The sequence below is a fragment of the Nannospalax galili genome, unplaced genomic scaffold (genome assembly GCF_000622305.1).
Source record: "Nannospalax galili isolate Female #2095 unplaced genomic scaffold, S.galili_v1.0 scaffold85, whole genome shotgun sequence".
Taxonomy (NCBI): Eukaryota; Metazoa; Chordata; class Mammalia; order Rodentia; family Spalacidae; genus Nannospalax; species Nannospalax galili.
Window position 1 is genome coordinate 3,414,051 of NW_008358866.1, and position 20,530 is coordinate 3,434,580.

General features: G+C 37.7%; 1 protein-coding gene across 3 annotated transcripts in view; it reads right to left on the minus strand.

Annotated features, from left to right (window-relative positions):
• Window positions 1-20,530, minus strand: part of LOC103725178 (multidrug resistance protein 1) — a 159,721-nt gene that overhangs the window by 45,686 nt on the left and 93,505 nt on the right. For all 3 annotated transcript variants that reach the window (XM_029558332.1, XM_029558331.1, XM_029558330.1), the window contains exons 6-14: window positions 20,171-20,362; window positions 17,996-18,167; window positions 14,835-14,959; window positions 9,331-9,502; window positions 5,127-5,240; window positions 4,873-4,983; window positions 4,560-4,685; window positions 4,265-4,468; window positions 3,801-3,971 (exon numbers count right to left, since the gene is read on the minus strand). In XM_029558332.1, the coding sequence (XP_029414192.1) occupies window positions 3,801-3,971; window positions 4,265-4,468; window positions 4,560-4,685; window positions 4,873-4,983; window positions 5,127-5,240; window positions 9,331-9,502; window positions 14,835-14,959; window positions 17,996-18,167; window positions 20,171-20,362 (1,387 nt within the window). The remainder of the gene's footprint in view (window positions 1-3,800; window positions 3,972-4,264; window positions 4,469-4,559; window positions 4,686-4,872; window positions 4,984-5,126; window positions 5,241-9,330; window positions 9,503-14,834; window positions 14,960-17,995; window positions 18,168-20,170; window positions 20,363-20,530) is intronic.

A 20,530-nucleotide genomic window follows, 5' to 3' on the forward strand; every position in this document is an offset into this window, starting at 1 on the left:
AAAAATTCTCAACAAAATACTTGCAAACTGCATACAGACACGTATCAAAAAGGTCATCCACCATGATCAAGTCGGCTTTATCCCAGAGGTGCAGGGATGGTTCTATATACATATGTCAAAAAACATCATAAATCATGTGGTCATCTCAATAGATGCAGAAAAGGCCTATGACAAAATTCAGCATGCATTTATGATAAAAACTCCTAGAGGGAATTGGACTGGCGAGAACATATCCCAACATAATTAAAGCTATACACAACAAATCCAGAGTCAACATTATTCTAAATGGAGAAAAACTGGAAGCATTCCCATTGAAATCAGGAACCAGACAAGGCTGTCCACTATTCCCACTTCTCTTTAACCTAATGCTTGAAACACTTGCAAGAGCAATAAGACAAGAGAAGGAAATTAAAGGAGTGATAATTGGAAGAGATCAAATTATCCCTTTTTGCAAATGATATGATATTATATGTAAGAGATGGCAAAAATTCTATCAGAAAACTCCTAGAAATTATTAACACACTCAGTACAGTGGCAGGTTACAAAATTAACCTACAAAAGTCTGTAGCCTTTCTATATACTAATAACAAGCAATCAGAGAAAGAGCACATGGAAACACTCCCCTTTCACAATAGGTTCAAAAAAAAATAAAATATCTCGGAATAAACCTGACCAAAGACATTAAAGAGCTCTACAAAGAAAATTTTTAAATCATTGAAGAAAGAGATTGAGGAAGACATCAGAAGATGGAAGGACCTCCCATGCTCATGGATTGGAAGAATTAATATTGTGAAAATGACCATCCTACCAGAAGCCATTTATAGATTCAATTCAATGCCAATCAAAACCCCAAGACATTTTTCACAGAATTGGGAAAAAAAATCCTAAGATTGATATGGAAGCACAAAAGACCTCGGCTAGCCATAACAACCCTGAGCACTAAGAGCAATGCTGGGGAGATTACTATATCAGATTTTAGACTTTATTACAGAGATATAGTCATAAAGTCAACATGGTACTGGCACAAAAATAGACCCATAGATCAATGGAACAATTGAAGACCCAAATATGAGTACATGCAATTTCAGCCACCTGATATTTGACAAAGAGGCTAAAACATTCAATGGAGGAAAGACAGCATGTTCAGAAAATGGTGCTGGCAAAACTGGATCTCCACCTATAGTCGAATGAAACTAAACCCCTACCTTTCACCTTGCACAAAATTCAATTCCAAATGGATCAAAGACCTCAATGTAAAGCCTGAAACTCTGAAACTGTTATAAGAAAACATTGGGGAAAACCTACAAGATATAGGTGTATGAAAGGATTTTCTAAACCGAACATCAATTGCTCAGGAAACAGGAGCAAGAATTAAGAAATGGGACCTCGTTAAACTAAAAAGCTTTTGTATATCAAAGGAGGCAACCAGGAAAGCAAACAGAAAACCCACAGAATGGGAGAAAATCTTCACCAGCGACACATCTGACAGAGGTTTAATATCCAGAATATATAAGATATAACGAACTCAAAAAACAGAGAATCAAGATAAGAAGTAACCCAATTAAAAGATGGGCTAAGGAGCTGAACAGAGTTCTCAAAAGAAGAAGTAAAGATGGCTATGAAACATCTTAAAAGAAGCTCAACATCACTATTAATTAGGGAAATGCAAATTAAAACCACTTTAAGATTTCATCTTGCCCCAGTCAGACTGGCTAAGATCAAGAGAACAAATGATACCAAATGTTGGAGAGGATGTGGGGAAAGGGGAACACTCATCCACTCCTGGTGGGGCTGCAAACTTGTTCAACCCCAATGGAAAGCAGTGTGGAGAACTCTTAAAAAACTACAAATGAACCTAACATTTGACCCAGTTATACCACTCGTTGAACTCATCCTATTGCAGAGACACTTGTACATCCATGTTTGTTACTGCTTTTTTCACAATAGCTAAGAGATGGAAGCAACCTAAGGGTCCCTCAATTGATGAGTGGATAATGAAAATGTGGTTCATTTATATGATGGAATTTTACTCAGCAGTAAAAAAAGATGAAATCATGAAACTTGCAGGTAAATGGATGGAAATAGAAACCGTTATACTAAGTGAAGTAACAGAGACCCAGAAAGAAAATTGACATATGTTCTCCCTGGTATGTGGATCCTAGAACCAAAACCTAAAAATTTACAGCCAATTTTGAAAGAGATGCATCTTAGCTCAGGAAATTGTTATTGAATATGTCAATGCTGTTGTAATGAAATCATTCTTCTAAGTATGTGGTTATTAAATAAATAATTAAAAATAAATAAATAAATCAGGGGCTGGAGAAATGGCCCAGCAGTAAGAGCACCAGCTGGTCTTGCAGAGGACCCAGGTTCAATTGCCAGCACCAACATAGTAGCTAACAACTGTCTGTAACTCTAGTTCAAGGGGAATCTGACACTGTCTTCTGACCTCTGTGGGCATCGCATGATGTGGTTGTACTCACGCAGGCAATAAAACAATACACATTAAATAAAAATAATAAAATAAGAACATTAAAAATAAATTTTATTATTTTTATCTGTAATTTGATATATAGTTTTATGGTATAAAAATAAAGAGACCCAGATGAGCAAACAATTAAGGAAACCTGGATGTGAAATCAGAGATAAGCAAAATAGTGAAAAAAAAAAAGTCCCAATTCCATCTGCTTCCATTTTAGTTCACAGTTCACAGAATGTTTGGCACACTGTTTTTCCCTCCCTGAACAATCTATTAAGCACATGAACAGGATGTTAAAGGAACACCTACTGCTGCTGAATTAGAAAGAGCAGAGCCAGAGAAAATATAGGCTCATCTTTGATGCCTATGGTGACAGCTCAACCTTAGAGAACTTTTTCTTAGCAAGTCTGTACTATACATTCACAGTACTTATGAAGCTGGACATTATATGCTAAAGACCAAGTACACAGTTCTGCACAGAGCTAGACACAGATTCTAACTGGTGAGGAAGTCTAGCAGGAATTATAGCAATGTGAAACTCTGGTCACGGTCTAAGAAATTTCATGAATCAGGATGTTTCCAGTTTCACCAATTCAGTGAGTCCCTCTGCTGGAGAAAGGAGGATTCACATCTATGGTCTGCAAATGTCACTTGCAACTTCCAAGTGTACTTCCAATTGTATTTTACTTGGGTTGACAATGCTATAAATTCTCAAAACCAGATAGATAGGGTTGGTTATCTCTCTAAGTTTTCAAGAGCAAAATAAAGAACAATTTTATTTGAGGCTCTATTTCTCATTGTTTAATTAAAATTAAATTGAAGAGGAGCTGGAGAGAAAGCCTACCAATTAAGAGCACTTGCTGCTCTTGCAGACTGGAGTTCAGTTTCCAGCACCCACATTAGTGCCTGTTCCAAATCATCCAGACCCTCTTCTGACCTCTATGGGCACTTGCTCACATGTGCAAACACACAAACACAGGCAAATAAATAAAAAGAAAACAGAAGAAACAGAAATGAAGAAGCAAGCCAGGTATGGTGGCACCCGCCTTTAATCCCAGCACTTGGGAGGCAGAGGCAAGTGGATCTCAGTGAGTTCAAGGCCAGCCTGGTCTACATAGCAAGTTCCAGGACAGCTGGGGTTACAGGGAGACCCTTTCTCATAAAAAACCAAAAAAAAAAAAAAAAGAAATGGAAGAACAAAAGACTTTGGTGGCCTGATACTTGGCTTTAGTACTAGGTCATAAGGCCAAGATTAATAATAATAAATGACGGAATGTTGTTGTACTTTTAAATTGCATCTTAGGAAGCAGGGCTCACAGACCTTATCCAGAGCAGCCTGAACCACCGCTTCACTTTCTGTGTCCAAGGCTGACGTGGCCTCATCCAGCAAGAGGATCTTGGGGTTGCGAACCAGGGCACGGGCAATAGCGATTCTCTGTTTCTGCCCACCACTCAGCTGGGCCCCTCTTTCTCCAACCAAGGTGTCAAATTTCTACAACAGAAGAAAAAAGGAAGATTTAGTGAAGCAGTAAGTGACTTCAGTTCATATTTCACATTGGGATGTAATCCCATCAACCACTTGTGCCTCACAAGCAACACAGTCCAGTTCTTTAAAATATGTATCTGCCACTAGCTGATAGGGCTAGAGCTTTAAATCCACAGTAATTTGATTTCTCTTCTGAGGAAGTTCTTCCACCTTGAGGAGTTTCCTAAGTTCCCATGGACTGCATTAGGTCAGAGCTCTATGCTCTAAGCTTTGACAGGCAGAGGTCAGGAACAACTCACATGAGGCAGTTTCATGATAAAGTCATAAGCGTTGGCTTCCTTGACAGCTTTCTCAATCTCCTCCATAGTGACATTTTCTCGTCCATAGCGAATGTTTTCCGCGATCGTGGTTGCAAACAACACAGGTTCCTGACTCACCACACCGATGATTTCCCGCAGATACCTCACATTTATGGTCCGAATGTCCTGCCCGTCGATACTGACCTGCCGTAGAACATCAGTGTGGTTTTCATACTTTGGAATCACAGTCGGAATGATGGGCAGTGGGTCTGCTGTCGGCTGCATGTCTACTCACCACGCCCTCTGTGGGGTCGTAAAGCCTCTGCAGCAGCTGGACGGTGGTGCTTTTCCCACAGCCACTGCTCCCAACCAGGGCCACTGTCTGCCCGCTCTGCACCTTGAGATTGAGGCCCTTCAAGATCTACCAAGACAGGTGAGAAGTCAATACTAGGGCAATTCAGACACTGATGCTTGCAGTGTCTATGAACTGCCACTTCGATTCAATGGCAGCCTTGATTATACACATAATTTCCTCTTTTTACAATCTTAAAGAAGTTACTAGAAACTATTATCTAATAGATAATCTAGATGATAATTTATCATCATACCGGAACATCTTTTCGAGACGGGTAACTGAAGTGAATATTTTTGAATTCCAAATTTCCTTTAATATTGTCTGGTTTGTGTCCACTCGTCGAGAAGCTGTCAATACTTGGCTTCTATACAGAAGAAAATGTTAGGAGATCACTAGGTTACAATAACCATATACAGGCATTTTGTGATGAGTGAGATAAAACGATAATGAAACTTCCTCAACTAGAATGTCTTTTATTAAATGGATAAATGGTCAGGTCAGACTTACATTATCAATTATATTAAAGATTTCATAAGCTGCTCCTCTTGCATTTGCAAAGGCTTCAATCTGTGGAGATGCTTGTCCAACAGTAAAGGCCCCAATTAACACAGAAAAGAAGACCTGAGGAATGTGATGGAAAACCACCAAGTTATTTCATGTTTTCCAAAATTCTTTACATATTTTCTTTCTTCTAATAAAACTAGTTGAATTTTAAAATGTCAAGGCAACATCAGAATGCTAGGTGTTAAAAAAAATCTTATAATTTTGTAACAGTGAATTTCAAATGTATCACCACAAAAATGTTAAGTGAAGTAATAGATATTATTTAATATCCTTCTATATTATATATCAAAACATCTCCTTAAAATCATTATATCAAAACATCTCCTTAAAATTAATATGAATTGTCAACTGAAAATAATACAAACATTTAAAATGTGAAACCATCTTAAAAACTTTAAGTAATTTTAGTTTATAATGCAGAATCAATCTTACTGGCTCAGTGAACCAATGATATATGTATATATATATATAATGATATATATATTATATATGTATATATGTCCTATATTGCCATTATACTATAATAGAATATGTTTCTACTTATTCAATGACTAATATTTTTATTTGGATGATAAGGGGTGTAAAATAGAAACAAACACTTATATGCAAATCTGAAGACCATGGTCCAAATTCCAGATTAGTACTAATCAGCTACGCATCTTTAGGACATTGTTTCAGAATATCTGGTTTTCAATTTCAAGTGCAAAAATATATTATACTCTATCTGTTCTTTTGCAAAGTTCTGTCAGATGAAACATATAAAATATGTTTAAGTTATAAAGCACACAATCAAGCAATGATTCTTTACAAGATTAAATCTTGGGACTCTCGAGATGGCTCAGTTGTTAAGAGCACTTGCAGAGGAACTGGGTTCAGTTCCCAGCACCCACATGGTGGCTAACTACCATCTGTACTTCCAGTTCTAGAGGATCTGACACCCTCTTTTGGCCTCCATAGAAACTGCATGACACCGTGCACTTACATACATGCAGGCAAACCACTCATACACATTTAAAAAAAAACAGAAACAAAAAACCTCCTTCCTTAACACTCCCCAAGATCCAAGATTATGGGTTGTTTTCCTCGAATTAAGACTTGACTTTATTTTTATTGGAGGTTGAGAAGGACTAACATTACCATCCATTTCCTTCAAAATCATATAGGAATTTTGTTACTCACTAATTTGCATAGAAGGAGCTATGCTAAATGATTCTGCATTCATTATCTCAGTAGTCTTTATAGCACTAACAGGGTACACAATTTCTGTCCATTTCATATCCATTTGGCAGTTGAGATAACAAAGACTTCATGTGTTTTGATAACTGCTCAAGGAATCTTATAGCTAGTTTGCAGCATAGTTGGAATTTAAACCAACTGGCTCTGATATCAAATCCTGCAGTCACTGTTCTGGATGCTTTTACATAGTGATACAGGGTTTTTTGTTGTTGTTTTATTTTGGTTTTGGTCACTTTAAGAAAGGGTCTCCTGAGGCTCCAGCTGGCCTGGAATTTACTATGTAGACCAGGCTAGCCTTGAACTCACAGAGATCCACCTGCCTCTGCCTGTGCTGGGACTAAAGGTATGCACTACCATACCCGGAAAGCTTCATGAATACTAGATTTAAACTACTTATTCCTAGGGCTAAGAATATAGCTCCATGGCAGAATCCTTGCCTAGAATGTGTTTCTACTAATTTTAGCAAAAAACTTTGATCCCAGCACTTGGGAGGCAGAGACAGGCGGATCTCTGTGACTTCAAGGCCAACCTGGTCGACATAGTGAGTTCCAGGCCAGCTGGGGCTACAGGGAGACCCTGTCTCAAAAAGACCAAAAAAAAAAAAATCCCCAAAATTTAAAATTAAAAAATGTAAAATATCAGCTTTTTTGTATCAAAATTAAACCTTACAAATTAGGCTTACCCAAGTTCAGTCGCCTCAAAAACAAAACGAAGCAAAACAAAACAAAAAAAACCAACCAACAAAAAGACAAACCCATTTTGTTAAAATCTATCCCTAAACTAAACAGCTTCACATATGCTGGATAAGGCACTGATCAAGCAAGAAAAACAATAAAAGAAGTAATGATGAAATTCATGTTACAAATTGAGAGAAAGGGAACTATTTTAAGGAAATATGACTGTTACTAAATCAATCATGGATCTTCTAACACGATATGTATTTAGCTTTGTTGCAAATAATTTCAATGTTTCAACATTGTCTTCTGTACTTATATAGATCTCTAAAATACAGAAAAACTATATAGATCTCTAAAATACAGAAAAACTTTGTGATGTTTAACAATGATTGTCAATTTGACAGGTTCTAGTATCACCTAGAAGACCCCAACCACTGAAGACTCCATCTTGTGAAAATGCAAATTCATTTGAAAGGAGAGAGCCTACACAGAAAATGCCATTGAGGGGTTCCTTGCTCAAAGACAACCTCCTAGGAAAGGATCAGCCTGAAAGGTCTAAAGAGAGGCCAATGAGACTACAGTCCAAGGACACCAGGCCTGAGTTGGCAGCAGAATTTGATAACACCATCCATGTGACACTGGTTTTACATGATAGATTGTTAGGGGATGGGGGTTGTTGAGGCTTGTGCCAGGGTTCCAGATGGCCACCAAGGCCAAGCAGTGTGTCCCAGGGTTGGATTCCTAGCAAGGAATTCCTGAGAGACCATTATGTAAAGCTGTGAAGGTAAAGCCTAGCTTGTAACAGACTCCAAGATGTTGAAGCTGCCAGGACTGTTGGATATCCACCGGATGCATGGAGTAGAGATGGCGCAAGAGAAAGACTGTATAAAGGATAGAGCTAGAGGGTTGGGGTTACCCAAACACTTTGGAGTAAAGGTGATTCTATTAGAAGTCTAGATGTCTTTCTTGGAGATGTAAGAACTGGTGTTTTCACTGTTGGGTTTCAGCCTTGCAATCTTTCCTTGCTGTGTGCCCATTCCTCCCTTTTGGAATGTCAGTGTTTATTCTGTGCCATTGTATGTTGGAAGTATGTACCTTATTTTTTGATATTACAGGGGGTCCCAGTTAAAAGAGTGTCTGAGTTTCAGAAGAGACTCTATACTTACTCTTTCAAATGCTGTTGTAACTATTAAAGAGTACTGGACTTGGGGAGGGTTTCAAGAGGGTGGAAGGAGGCATGCCCTGGGTAGCCGGCCTTGGGGCCCAGGGCACACTGCTTCTAAGAGGCAGAGTGTATGTGATGGACCCTGTGAGGAGCCTTATCACACAGGAGGAATATTTATTTTCCTGAGCTTAGGTGCTTTTATATTGATCTCAAAATTCTGAACTCAGGACTTGGCAAGTGAGAAAGAATATAAGTGGAGAGCAAAGATGGTGGCAGTGTGACCCCAGGTTCCAGAGCAATTGCGGCAGCAGTGAGGCAAGGATGGTGAGGCATGTTTCCTGCCCCTTAGACTGGCCATGCATTCCCCAAGGGCCCGGCCTGGGGTATGATGAAAGTGGGGAGTTTGAACTACGAAATGACTTCATGTCACTTAAAATGTGACTCCAGTAAGATGTCTCATCACTTGTTCCTCCTGACCATGGAGGAAGATGTGAAAACAGCAGACACTAGAAAAGGTTAGTGACATCATATACATACAGATCAGGGAACAACTTCTAGGAGTTGGTTCTCTTCTTCTACCATGTGGGTTTCGGGGATGGAACGCAGATTGTCATGCTTAGCAGGAAGCACCTTTACCCACTGAGCCATCTCCCTGAGCCTAGAGTTTTCTTTTAAACAGAATTTTCTTTAAAAATAAATTAGTGAAGTAGACTAGTCACAATTCAATAGAGTTCAACGATAAATTAAATGGTATATCCTCTTATTTGTATTGTGAATAGGAAATCAGAAAATAAAAGTTAAAAGCTTAATATGAAATTTGCTACAAAGACATAATCTCATCAAATCAAAGTTCATGCTATAGAGAATGGTAATGAAACTGTGCAAGAGTTACAAAAAAAGACAACAAAATTTATTGTTGGCTGCATCTACTCTTTAACCTCATAACCTAATAAAATATGCTTTTAGTAGTCAATACATTCAACATATAGTCTTGTAAAGTCAACACCACTTGATGTCATTACAACTTTGCATAATGATTCATTTCTTTTCTAACTCATGTATAACGTACAGTGAGCACTTGTCCAATAGAATATTCCTCTGCGATGACCAAGGAGGTCCCGTACCAGAATGCCAGAGCATATGATGCATACATAAGCAGGAAGGCAGCCCCTATGGAAATGTTGGCTGTGATGGCTTTCTTTATCCCAAGTCTTTTAGCTTCTTCTAAATTTTTATTGTACCTGGCAGAAAGAACAAAAATCATTACATATACTTATAAGCCTTATGGTAAAGTCATTGGAGTGTGATGGTTATTCACTAGGTAGAATGTGCCTAGCCCTGTGGTATACATGTATTTTCTCTTTTTGTCTGTGTATTGACCCTATGATATGTTATTCCTAGTCTCTTCCTGTAGAAGAGGATAATGAGGATTATAGAGAATAATTTCTGTGTGGGAGAGCCTCTGAAACTTCCTTTTATGGCCTTAGCAACAATGAAATAAGTGAAGCACTAACTTCCAGACAATGCATTGCTTTATACACAAAAGAGAAGCGAAAAACAATTATTACCCTTAAAAATATGACTTAAAAAGTCATTTAAATCTCTAAATTTTCAGGAAGCTTTGGAGACAGCTTGCTTTGGAGACAGTTCTGCCTCCTTCCGAACTATTGGAAAAACCCTTTGCAAGATAACACATGTAAGGGCACTTAAAACTATGAAATGCTATGCAGTAGTTTTACATTTAAATAAGTTGTACAAATTATTTCACTTCTATAGCTGTCTGTTTTCAAAATCACTGGCCTCACAAATTAGACTCTATAGGCATATACATAGATATATAGATATATGTAATAGAGTATAAATTAGGCAGGGGGCAATAAGAGGAGGTGTGAATAGAGGAGGGGACCTAAATACCATCAACTTATATTGTATGAAAATAGCAAAAATTCAATAAAAATTGCAGATTACCACAAAAAAATCACTGGCCTACAAAACTTGCTTAAGACTATCTAGGAGTCCATCATTATTGATCAGTGTTCTCTTCTTTGGTACTTCCTACATATTGCCTACACACCCTAACACTTGTCATGCCATGGGTGCCTGATATTAGGTAAGGGAGTCTGGCTTGGTAGACAAAGTCTTTCGGTAGCAAATACTGAGAAAATAAAAATTTCAGTATACTAAGGTTTGTAACCTGTTCATAGCACAAGCATCTTCGAGAATACCCTTAAGACTTCTTACAGCTAAACAAAGAAAAGGGAGCAAAAACAAGAAAGCAAGCAACAAACCTCTATATAATGTTGGGATTCTCCTGGTTGATTTTTTTTTTCTCCAGATCTAGTGACCTAAAATTTATTCACAAATTGTAATTTAAGTACTTTTAGCCCTCAGAAAGTGGACAATTAAGGCTAAAGGAGATAGTGTCTGTAGCTTTACTTTCATTTGAAAAGAATATAACAGTTTATCCTGACCCAAGAAGAAAGCAGGTCAGAGAAGCTAACAGAAACTAGAGTCAAAAAGAGAGAGTTTTTTTTTTTTTTTTTAAAGGAGAGTGTTTTGCAAATACAAATCCAAAGTAAAAATGTTAGAGACGTAGGATAGGTTATAACTGAGTCTTAATCTGTGTTTGTATCTTTCCGTTGGTTTATTTGAGGTTTCACTCTGAAGCCCAGATTAGCCTGAAACTCAAGATTTTCTGACTGCTGCCTCCCAAGTATTGGGATTACGGGTGTATACCACCACATCCAAACTTTTATATTCTTTATGGGAGCTTCCTACAGGACCAAGAACCTTTATTGTCTTACATTAAAATATCTCGCGGTTTTGAAACTGAAAGAATTTACTTGCACATAGAATTCATATTCGGGGGCCATTAAAGGCATAGTTATATGAATGGTATATAGTATCAATTTTGTTTAGAATATTCATTTAATTAATTATTAGGTACACCAAAAATTCAAGTCCTGTGTAGAGTATGTGTTACTTTTTAGCTTGGTGATTTCTTTTTTAGTTATTTCACCAACGCTGTAAAAACATGCCATTTGATATTTACATAAGGATTGCATCTATTCAAGACTAAATCCAGAGAGATTTTACAGTAATAAAGTATGTAAATCTCTAAGTTTCCAGTTACAATCTTTGAACAAAAAATTATATTTAAGAAACACATTTCAGCAAAGTGTGTACATATGTGTATAAACATATATCCCCCAAGTTAGAAGTTGACCTGAGATAAATTTAATAATTCATTTGGCATGTATTTTACATGATACCATTAAGAAACTTTAAGATTTATTACTCAAACTCTATCATCTTTCATTTCAGTTCTTGCTTACCGAGGCTAACGTTGAAACCATTTCACTGATATGATGCTCTATGCAGCCAGAGGAAACATTTGCCAAGGAAGAAGCAACAAGGAAGAAAACCATTTAGATAGCATGAAAGATAAATGAAAATAAAGGGATAGAAGAGGAAGGAAACATAAAGAATACTGTATTTATATAGGTCTTCTGAAAGTTAGCTTCTAAAATAAGAATGCCATTGATATGAAGCCAGATGTAAAAATCATCCATTCATTAAAAGGCTGTAGTATAGAAATGATAATTAAAATAGGAGTGCTAAAATGGACTAAATTAACAAAACATTCTTTAGTAAGTTTTAATTATTATGAAAAGACCTGTTAATTGTTCAAATAGCTACTTATAATAACAATGTGGGTTAAGGAAATAGAAATCAATATCAACAGAAAAAGGTATCTATAAGACACATACAAGTGAGAAAAATATGCATACAAATTTTGGGTGTGGGGAGTACTCGGGAAGGAACTCAGCACATAGTCTCAGGCTGTCCTCAAACTCGAGTTCTTCTTACCTCAGCCGCCCCAGTCCTAGGGTTATAGGCATATGCTACCATACCCAACAAGAAAAAATTTTTGTCTTTTTGAGACAGGGTCTCCCTGTAGCTCCAGCTGGCCTGGAACTCGCTATGTAGACCAGGCTGGGCCTCGATCTCACAGAGATCTGTGTGCCTTTGCCTACCAAGTGCTGGGATTAAAGGCACACAACACCACATCAGGTTCAAGAAAATACTTTTAAATTGAGAACAAAACTATCCTATTTAATTAAATGCATCTGTAGCTATTATTAAATTTTTATTCCTAGATCACTCACTATATTCCTCTTCCACCTGCTGTTTTGAAGAGAAAGTCAGAGAAAGACTACTGCTTGTCAATATGGAAGCCGAGAAGGAAAGAACTAGAAAGAAAAACTGAAGGGTTATGTTTTGTCTAAGAATAATCTGGGGCCAGTAGGATAGCTCACTTGCTGTCAAGCCTGACAATTTGTGTTAGATTCCCAGGCCCCACATGGTGGAGGACAAGAAGCCACTCCTGCAAGCTGTCCTGCAACCTCCTCTTATGTACTATGAGATGCATGTGTGCTCACACAGAAACACACAATAAAAAGATAAATAAGTGTAATTAAAATATTGAAAGAATAATCTTGTCAATTCTAATTCCAGATTAAATCCCAAATCTAGTTACTTCTCACCCTTGTCTCACCCCCTCTCTAGATCAGGCTATCATAATCCCTCTCACCTGAATCACTGCATCACTTCTCTCCCTGATTCCACCCTTTGAATGCTCTCACCTACTAACCAGGCCCTTTCCATGAGGAGAAACAGATCTGAAAATAATGTGAACAGCTATTCCTTGGCTTCACACCCTTATCCACTGGCCTATGGCCTTGGAATAAAATCCTACATCTTCTCCACAGCCCCACATCTCAGCCCTACCTCAATCTCCCTCCACTGAAGTGAGCTCCAAGCTCACAAACCTTGTGATATATCCCAAAATACACTAAAGCTTTTGCGACATCAGTTAATTGGCAGACTCTTCTTCCAACCCAGCACACCCTTTCCCTGATTTTTAAAGGCTTTTTCTTATCCTTCACACCTCAGCGTGAACAAAATCTCTTCTGTGAAGCACTCCCTGAATTCCTTGACCATCATACTGAAATTTGCCCTCCTTAGCAAATTACTTCTTTGATCTTTTTCTGAGCATTTTAAAATCTTTCATTTAATGTCTTCTGAAATGTACACCTGTGACTCTCTTAGAACACTTTGTCTCTAAGCAATACATCCTCAAACTGGTGCACTGGAAATTTTCTCATTTGTAGTTGTCTGTACCCTTCTTCTCATCTTGTTTGAATTTATACTTCATGATAAGACAGGATGCATTTGATGGAATACCAACGCATCACTAGTTAAACATATTTTAGTTTTTGTAAAGTTATTTAAAGTTTTTACATAAAATTCTGTATCAAGCCAAAAAGAACATAGGTATTGTCTTCCTTTGAACTATGAAACTTAGCTATCACATACTATCTTTGCAGAAACGAAATAGATCATGTAAACAACGGTTCTCCAAATGCATATGTATAGTGTAAAAAATAATTCAACAGTGACTAGTCATATAAGCACAGCTGAGGTCAAGAGAGAACAATGCCAGAACCAGAGAAGCTCTGGCCATATGTCCCAATCTCAGTAACAACTTCCCTTCTTTTCCAAATGTAACAATTATTCTGATTCATAAACGCCCCCATACTTTCCTGTATAGCCTTACCATACAATGTTTAATGCCCCAATACAAGATAGTTTGGGTTTTCTGTTTTTAATTTATAGACTAATAACATTAAAATGGTATGTCAGGATATTATAATGTATATAAATTTAAAGAAAGTTTTTGCTATTAAGAAATCAAAGGATTTGATGGAATACTATCAATTTTAATACATCACTATGCTCTCAGAAACCCAATGAAAAGGAAAAAGTCCTAAGGATAACATTGGACAAAGAATTTGAACTTTTGTACAAGTGTCTTTGGGTTATATTTTTTGCTTCCAAATCATGGATCACATTTCAAATAAGTAGAAGCCTAAATAAGAAAGAAAAATGAACCAGATAAAAATGTCCCTATAGGGGGTGGAGAGATGACTCAGTGGTCAAGAATATTTGCTGTTCTAGCAGAGGAACCAGGCTCCATTCCCAGCACCCACACCAGGTGGCTCACAACCACTTGTAACTCCAGTTCCAGGGGATCTGACACTCTGTCTGGTCTCTGCAGGCACTGCATACATGTGCTACACAGATAAACAGGTATATACATGTACACAGGAATTTAAAATAATTATTTTTAAATTTTAGAATATTTTTATTATTCCAAAGAAAGGCAATTTTTAACACATTTTTCCAGAAATAACTTGAAGCAGGTAGAATTAGCCTGATAGGACAAAAAAAAAAAATCATCAGAGACATAAACACATTTCAGCCTTAGGAAATTATTTTTATATCAATACGCATCTAGAAAATGCAAGACTATTCCTTGAAGCAGCAGATATAAGAATACAAATAAAGTGGCAAGTTCTCCAGAATATTACTAATGCTGTAACATACATATATTGAGTTATTTTTTAAAAATTTACATTGGGAAAAAAAAACTTCATAATGAACAGTCATCCAAATGACAGAGGATGACAGAATTTAACATTTCTATCTGCTTGAAAGAGAAACTCAAACCTTTCGAGCTCTTTCTTTTGTCCTCCAAATGCAATCACAGTTCTAATAGCTGCTAAGACTTCTTCAGCAACTGCTCCAGCTTTCGCATAAGCGTGGAGTTCTTTATCAGTAAATGAGGATAATATCTGTTAAAAACACAACTTCAGATCATTAAAAAGTAATTTATAAATATACAAATGCTGGTTGTATATAAATCACGTGAAGAATAAAAAATTTTAGTTGTCTTTGGTCATGATATTCTATTAGCATATATATTCATTATGCAAAATACCTCAAGTTCCCTTTTTTCAAATTCTTTTTGAACTGAGAAGATATATAATAAATGAGACAAACTGCAAATTTTTCCACTGAAAATCTCATAAATACTCATCTAAACAACAATTAGAACTTTTGGGAGATGTTCAGTTTCAGAAAAAGAAATATCTGCCACAATATAATCATAAGCAATTACAAAGAAGAGTTATCACGTCAAGGAAATGTGTGCATAGAAATTGTTAAGTGATACACTGTGTCAGAAGTAAGTTGGGAGGCTAGAAAGATGCAGGTGACCAAACATTCAAATCTCCAGTGATTTTCTTTCATTCTAAAGCCCTGCTCTCTGTTTCTTGTTCTTTGGTGACTCATGATATAACTCTCCAGTTATTGTCCCACAGAGCCTTAAGTCCTTCATTTTCTGTGTTTCAGATTGGGTGAAGGTATCTATCTCCAGGTTCACTGGCTCTGATCTCTAAGTTCCATTTGCATAGACTGATTCTTTTTGCTGTTGTATCTCTTAGCTCTCTCATGTTATTTTTTTCCTTTTTAATAATTTTCAATTTGTGGTTGGTACTTTTTTGTGTTGCCTCAAAAGAATGTATATTTAATGAAGCATTTTATGGTAGTTATTTTAAAATCATAGTCGGATAATTCAAATATCTGATCAACCTCAGGGTGTGGGTCAATTAAGTGGTTTGTTTGTTTGCTTGCTTGTTTTCTTATGTACATTGTGATTTCCTTGGTTCTAAGTATGACAGGTGTCTTTTTATCATATTCTGGACATTTTGTCTGTGACATTAGGAAACTGATTTTATTGAACTCATACCTTAGCAAGCAGTGAGCCTTTTTTGACTCCACATACGATTCTTGGTCTACTTTGGTATGCTGTAGCTCTAGGGGCTCAGAGCCTTTGTGGTATTTTTTTAGTCAACTTGGTTAACATGGAGCTACTTAAAGTCCCATTGGCCCTGACTTCAGTTTCCTGAGTAAATGGAAGTAGTGTCTTAAGGTCAGTGTCCTAGGCATATCATTGTATGGAAAAAATTATAGTGGCTCCCCTCTCAGGGCCTTCTAGTACCCCAGGGCCCTCTAGCACCCCAGGGCCCTGTAGTTTCCCAGAATCCTCTAGTACCCCAGTGCCTCTAGGCAGGGAAGACAAGTCTTAGACATAGGAGTAGAAAGAGACTTCCCAGACCAGGCTGCTTGTTGTGCCTGGGACCCTTCCTGTTCCTTACTTGCTTTGTTGTCTCTGAATTGCGGAGGAAAAGCTCAAACTCACAGGGAAAAATGGGCATGTATTTTTTCTAACATAGCTGACAATTACAGAATTTAAGAAACACACTGAAAATCTTACCAAAAGATTATCAAAGAATGTAGATTAAAATATAAGTCCCAGCAGGTAGCTTAGGGCTCCTTTTATCAAAAATAGTGTCTAAAGCAATGCATGGCTAATATTAAAAAATTGAGCTATCTGTTTTCCTTACAGTAGATATCAATGTACTCCAGCTTTTCATTAAATACTGTTGTGAAGTGTTTGCACCTAGTTTTTTCAATGTTCTACTAAATAGAAAAAAATCAATTAAGAAAAAGAAGGCTCTGCCAAATTTCAGCTAACTGATAAGCACCAGGAACACCATCTCTACCATGTTCCTCTGAGTAACAAATTAACAGTGTTCAGAACTTCAGTTACTTCCTCTGTTAAGTAAAGAAATACATGTATTTAGGGGACACAACAGATGCTTAGTAAGATACTGTCTTGAATAACAAAACAACATCCATCATACAGGGAGATTTTCTGGAAAATTCTTACTTCAGTCTGACTTATTCTGTGTTAGGCTTCACTTTGGTTGGCTTTCCATTTCTTATACCTTTGGCTACATGAATATATATTAGATATACTGGACCAATCTTTCCACCATATAGCTACACTTACATAAAATTATTTCATAAAATTAATTACATGCTGACCCATAAAGTAAAAGTAAATTTTACAAAATCATTGTACAGAAGTGTGATGGTTTGAATGTCCCCCATAGGCTCCAAGTATTCAGACATTTTTTTCCCCAGTGGATGGTGTTGCTGTTTTGGGAGGTTTTAGAAGGTGTGGCCATGCTGGAGGAAGCATGTCACTGGGGGCAGGCTTAGAGAATTCTTAAGCCTTGCTGGATCTCCAGTGGCTCTCTTGCTTCCTGTGCCTGCTGAAAGATGTGAGAGCTTAGTTTCTGCTCCTGTTCCAGCCACCTCTGCTGCCATGCCTCTCTGCCATGATAGCTTTTGCCCCTTTGGAACCATAAGCTCAAATAACTCTTCCTTTTGTAAGTTCCCTTGGTCATGGTGTTTCGATCACAGCAACAGAAAAGTAAGTAATACAAGAAGTGAAGAAGGAACAGCTGTGTGATGGAAGAGATAGCTGGAGGCTATAGATTTGTGTGTCCAGGGCTGGAGAGTATTTCCATAAAGTATTTTATAGCAATGGATTTGAGTTCACATAAATATAGAAGTATTCAGGCTGATGATAAAGCTCAATAAAGAAACTCAATGCCCCAAAAACATGAAAATTGAAGACTGAATGGAACATGTTGTTTGCTGAACTTAAATTTCTACTTGTGTGATTATGGCACTGTACTCTACTCAACACAGATCTTTGAGCTCAGCATATCTTTTCTTTGAAGGTAGAGGATAAGATGTAAGAGCTCCTTCCTTCTTTCTCATCCCTTTCATAAATAACTACATGGCCAAGTACAACAGGAAGTACTTGATGGGGCTACATCAGTTTATCCTGCTGAATTTTTAACAGAAAGTGTAAAAGCAAGTGTCAAATCCATAATTATGGCTATTGTGGTAAAAGACCCTTCCATGGGAGCATGGGAAAGCCTTTAAAATCTGAAATCACAGGCTTCACCTACCTTTGCCCAAATACCAGCTGACACTCCAAGAACAGGGCTGATGGCCAAAATCACAAGGGTTAGTTTCCAACCACGTGTAAATCCAACTATAAAACCACCAAAAAATGTTGCTAATGACTGAAAGAGCATTCCAATCTTGTCACCAATTCCTTCATTAATCTTGGAGACATCACTAAAAGAAGAGACATTGCAGTGTTACACAGAATTTTTCTCCTGAGTTTAGTTTTGTTTAGTATGAGTAAATTAATTTATGTCCAGTGCCTGGTCTTTTTTTTGTTGTTTTGTTTTGTTTTGGCAGTCTGTCTGTTTCTAGTAGGTTTGTCATTAACAGTATTTTGTAGTTCAGACAGCCTCAGAATATGGACATGGTGTGCTTTAAAATATTCACTTCAGAAATTACTTAGAAATTTCTGCTGTGTAAAAATGGTACTGAACACAGATTTGTTCAATGTATCTTTTCTTTTTTAAGAAAATTTTTATTGAGCACACACCTTTAATCCCAGCATTTGGGAGGCAGAGGCAGGCAGATCTCTGTGAGTTCAAGGCCAGCCTAGTCTAAATAGTGAGTTTCAGGCCAGCTAGGGCTACAGGGAGACCCTGTCTCAAAAAAGACCCCCCCCCAAAAAAAATCTTATAGAATTTTTGTGTATTTTATATAGAAAATCATCTTTATACCCCCTTCTCCTTTGGCATTCTCCCATACCCCCCCCCCAACACTGGAGTTCATACATTCTGTCATTTGTGTCAAGGCCTATCATGTAAAGTTAGTGTCTCCAGATGTCCCTCTGTGCAAGTTCATTCACCGGGACTTAGTCAGCCTATCTAGAAAATTGGCTCTTCCTCACCCAGCAGTAATCAGCTGTCAGTAATTCTTCAACTAAGATTGGGGCCTGCTGTTCATTTTCAGTTTTGTGCTGAGTTTTTGTCTGTCTAAGTTTGCATGGGTTTGTATATGCTGACAACATTGCTGTAGGTTTATCTAAGAAGGGTCCCAGGTACTTGTAGGACCATTTGTGTATGATCATACACCTCCTCCCTGGCTCTTACAATCTTTCTGCCCCTTTTTCCAAAATGGTCCCCTGAGCCCTGTGTGGGTAGACCTCAATATAAGAGTCTTGTCCAAGGATCAACACTCTGCAGACTCTTATTCTCTGCATTTTGGTCATTTGTGACTTTTTGCATTCCTAGCCCTCTGTTGCATGAGGGAGATTTATTGATGAGAATTGAAAAAATGCATTAGTGTTCTCTTCATCTTTTGTTCTATGTTCTGTGAGTCTTAGGTTTAGAGGTTGTATCCTAGATGTTCTACTTAGGCTTGGGCAATTCACAGAGAACTTGGTGTATGACCACTTGTGTAACTCTGTAATAATCCCTGCCTGTTGAAAAAGAAGTTACTTTGATGGGTAGTGACTGGGATACTTGTCTGTAAATTTAAGGATCCATATTTTGCACATAGTAAGAAATTACATTTGTCTAGGGATATGAGAGCCTTGGGGTTTTCTCTAATATATATGACCTCTCCAGCTATGTGTATTTGGCTAGGTTTACAGTACCACACATGAGTTTCTTCCCACTCAGTGGGCTTTAATTAGTTCTCATAGCTTTGGAGAGCACTATGCAAGCTGGTAAGGGAGAACATCAATCGATGGTCAAACTCTAGCTTCAAGGCCTAAAAACCACATCAATGACTGGCACAGCAAATAACATTGGTGTAGTAGTGGCACTTTTATCTTGGGGGTAATCAACAGCTACCTAACCAGTGTATCTTTTCTATGAATGCAGAGGATGACATGTAAGAGCTCCTTCATTCTTTCCATTGTTTTCCAAATAACCACATGGTTAAGGACACCATGGAGGCCTGGCAGGGCAGCACTCAGTGGGGCTGAGACAGATCATGTTGCTGTTTTCCTGCATATCATTGCTGGGCTCAGTCTCCGAGTACTTCTTGACTCCCCAAAGTACTTCTTGACTCTCCTATTCAGTGTCAGTTACCACTGAATGCATAGTACCTGCCAGGGTGCTGTAAACAGGAACCGACATAAGACATGGTTGCTGCTCACAAGGAATTTTCTCTGCTCAACGATGCACTGCCATTTCTAAGAGATCCAGTGATATCTATTTTACATCATTAAGAACAAGATCACATCTGAATTCAGCATAAAACTAGGTACTCACTCTGTGAGCCGGGTGTTAAGCTCCCCAATATCATGCACATCATACCAGCCTATCTCTTGATTCACTATAGCATGAAAAAACTTCTGTCTAATTTTGTGGATTTGTCTCCCAGCTGCCAGGCACCAAAATGAAACCTGCACGTAGGCGACAATAAGCACACCAGCACCAATTCCAGTGTAATAGTAGGCGTACCTGAAAAACAAGAACACTGCATGCCATTTCTAATCGGTGCATCTGCCCAAACACACAACTGACTCTCACCTTTTCAGTTATCTGGGTATTACATTGTCCTTAACAAAGAAGAAGGGGTTATAAGAAGCAGAGCTATAATGGTCAGCATCCACCTATGTCTGTGCCAAT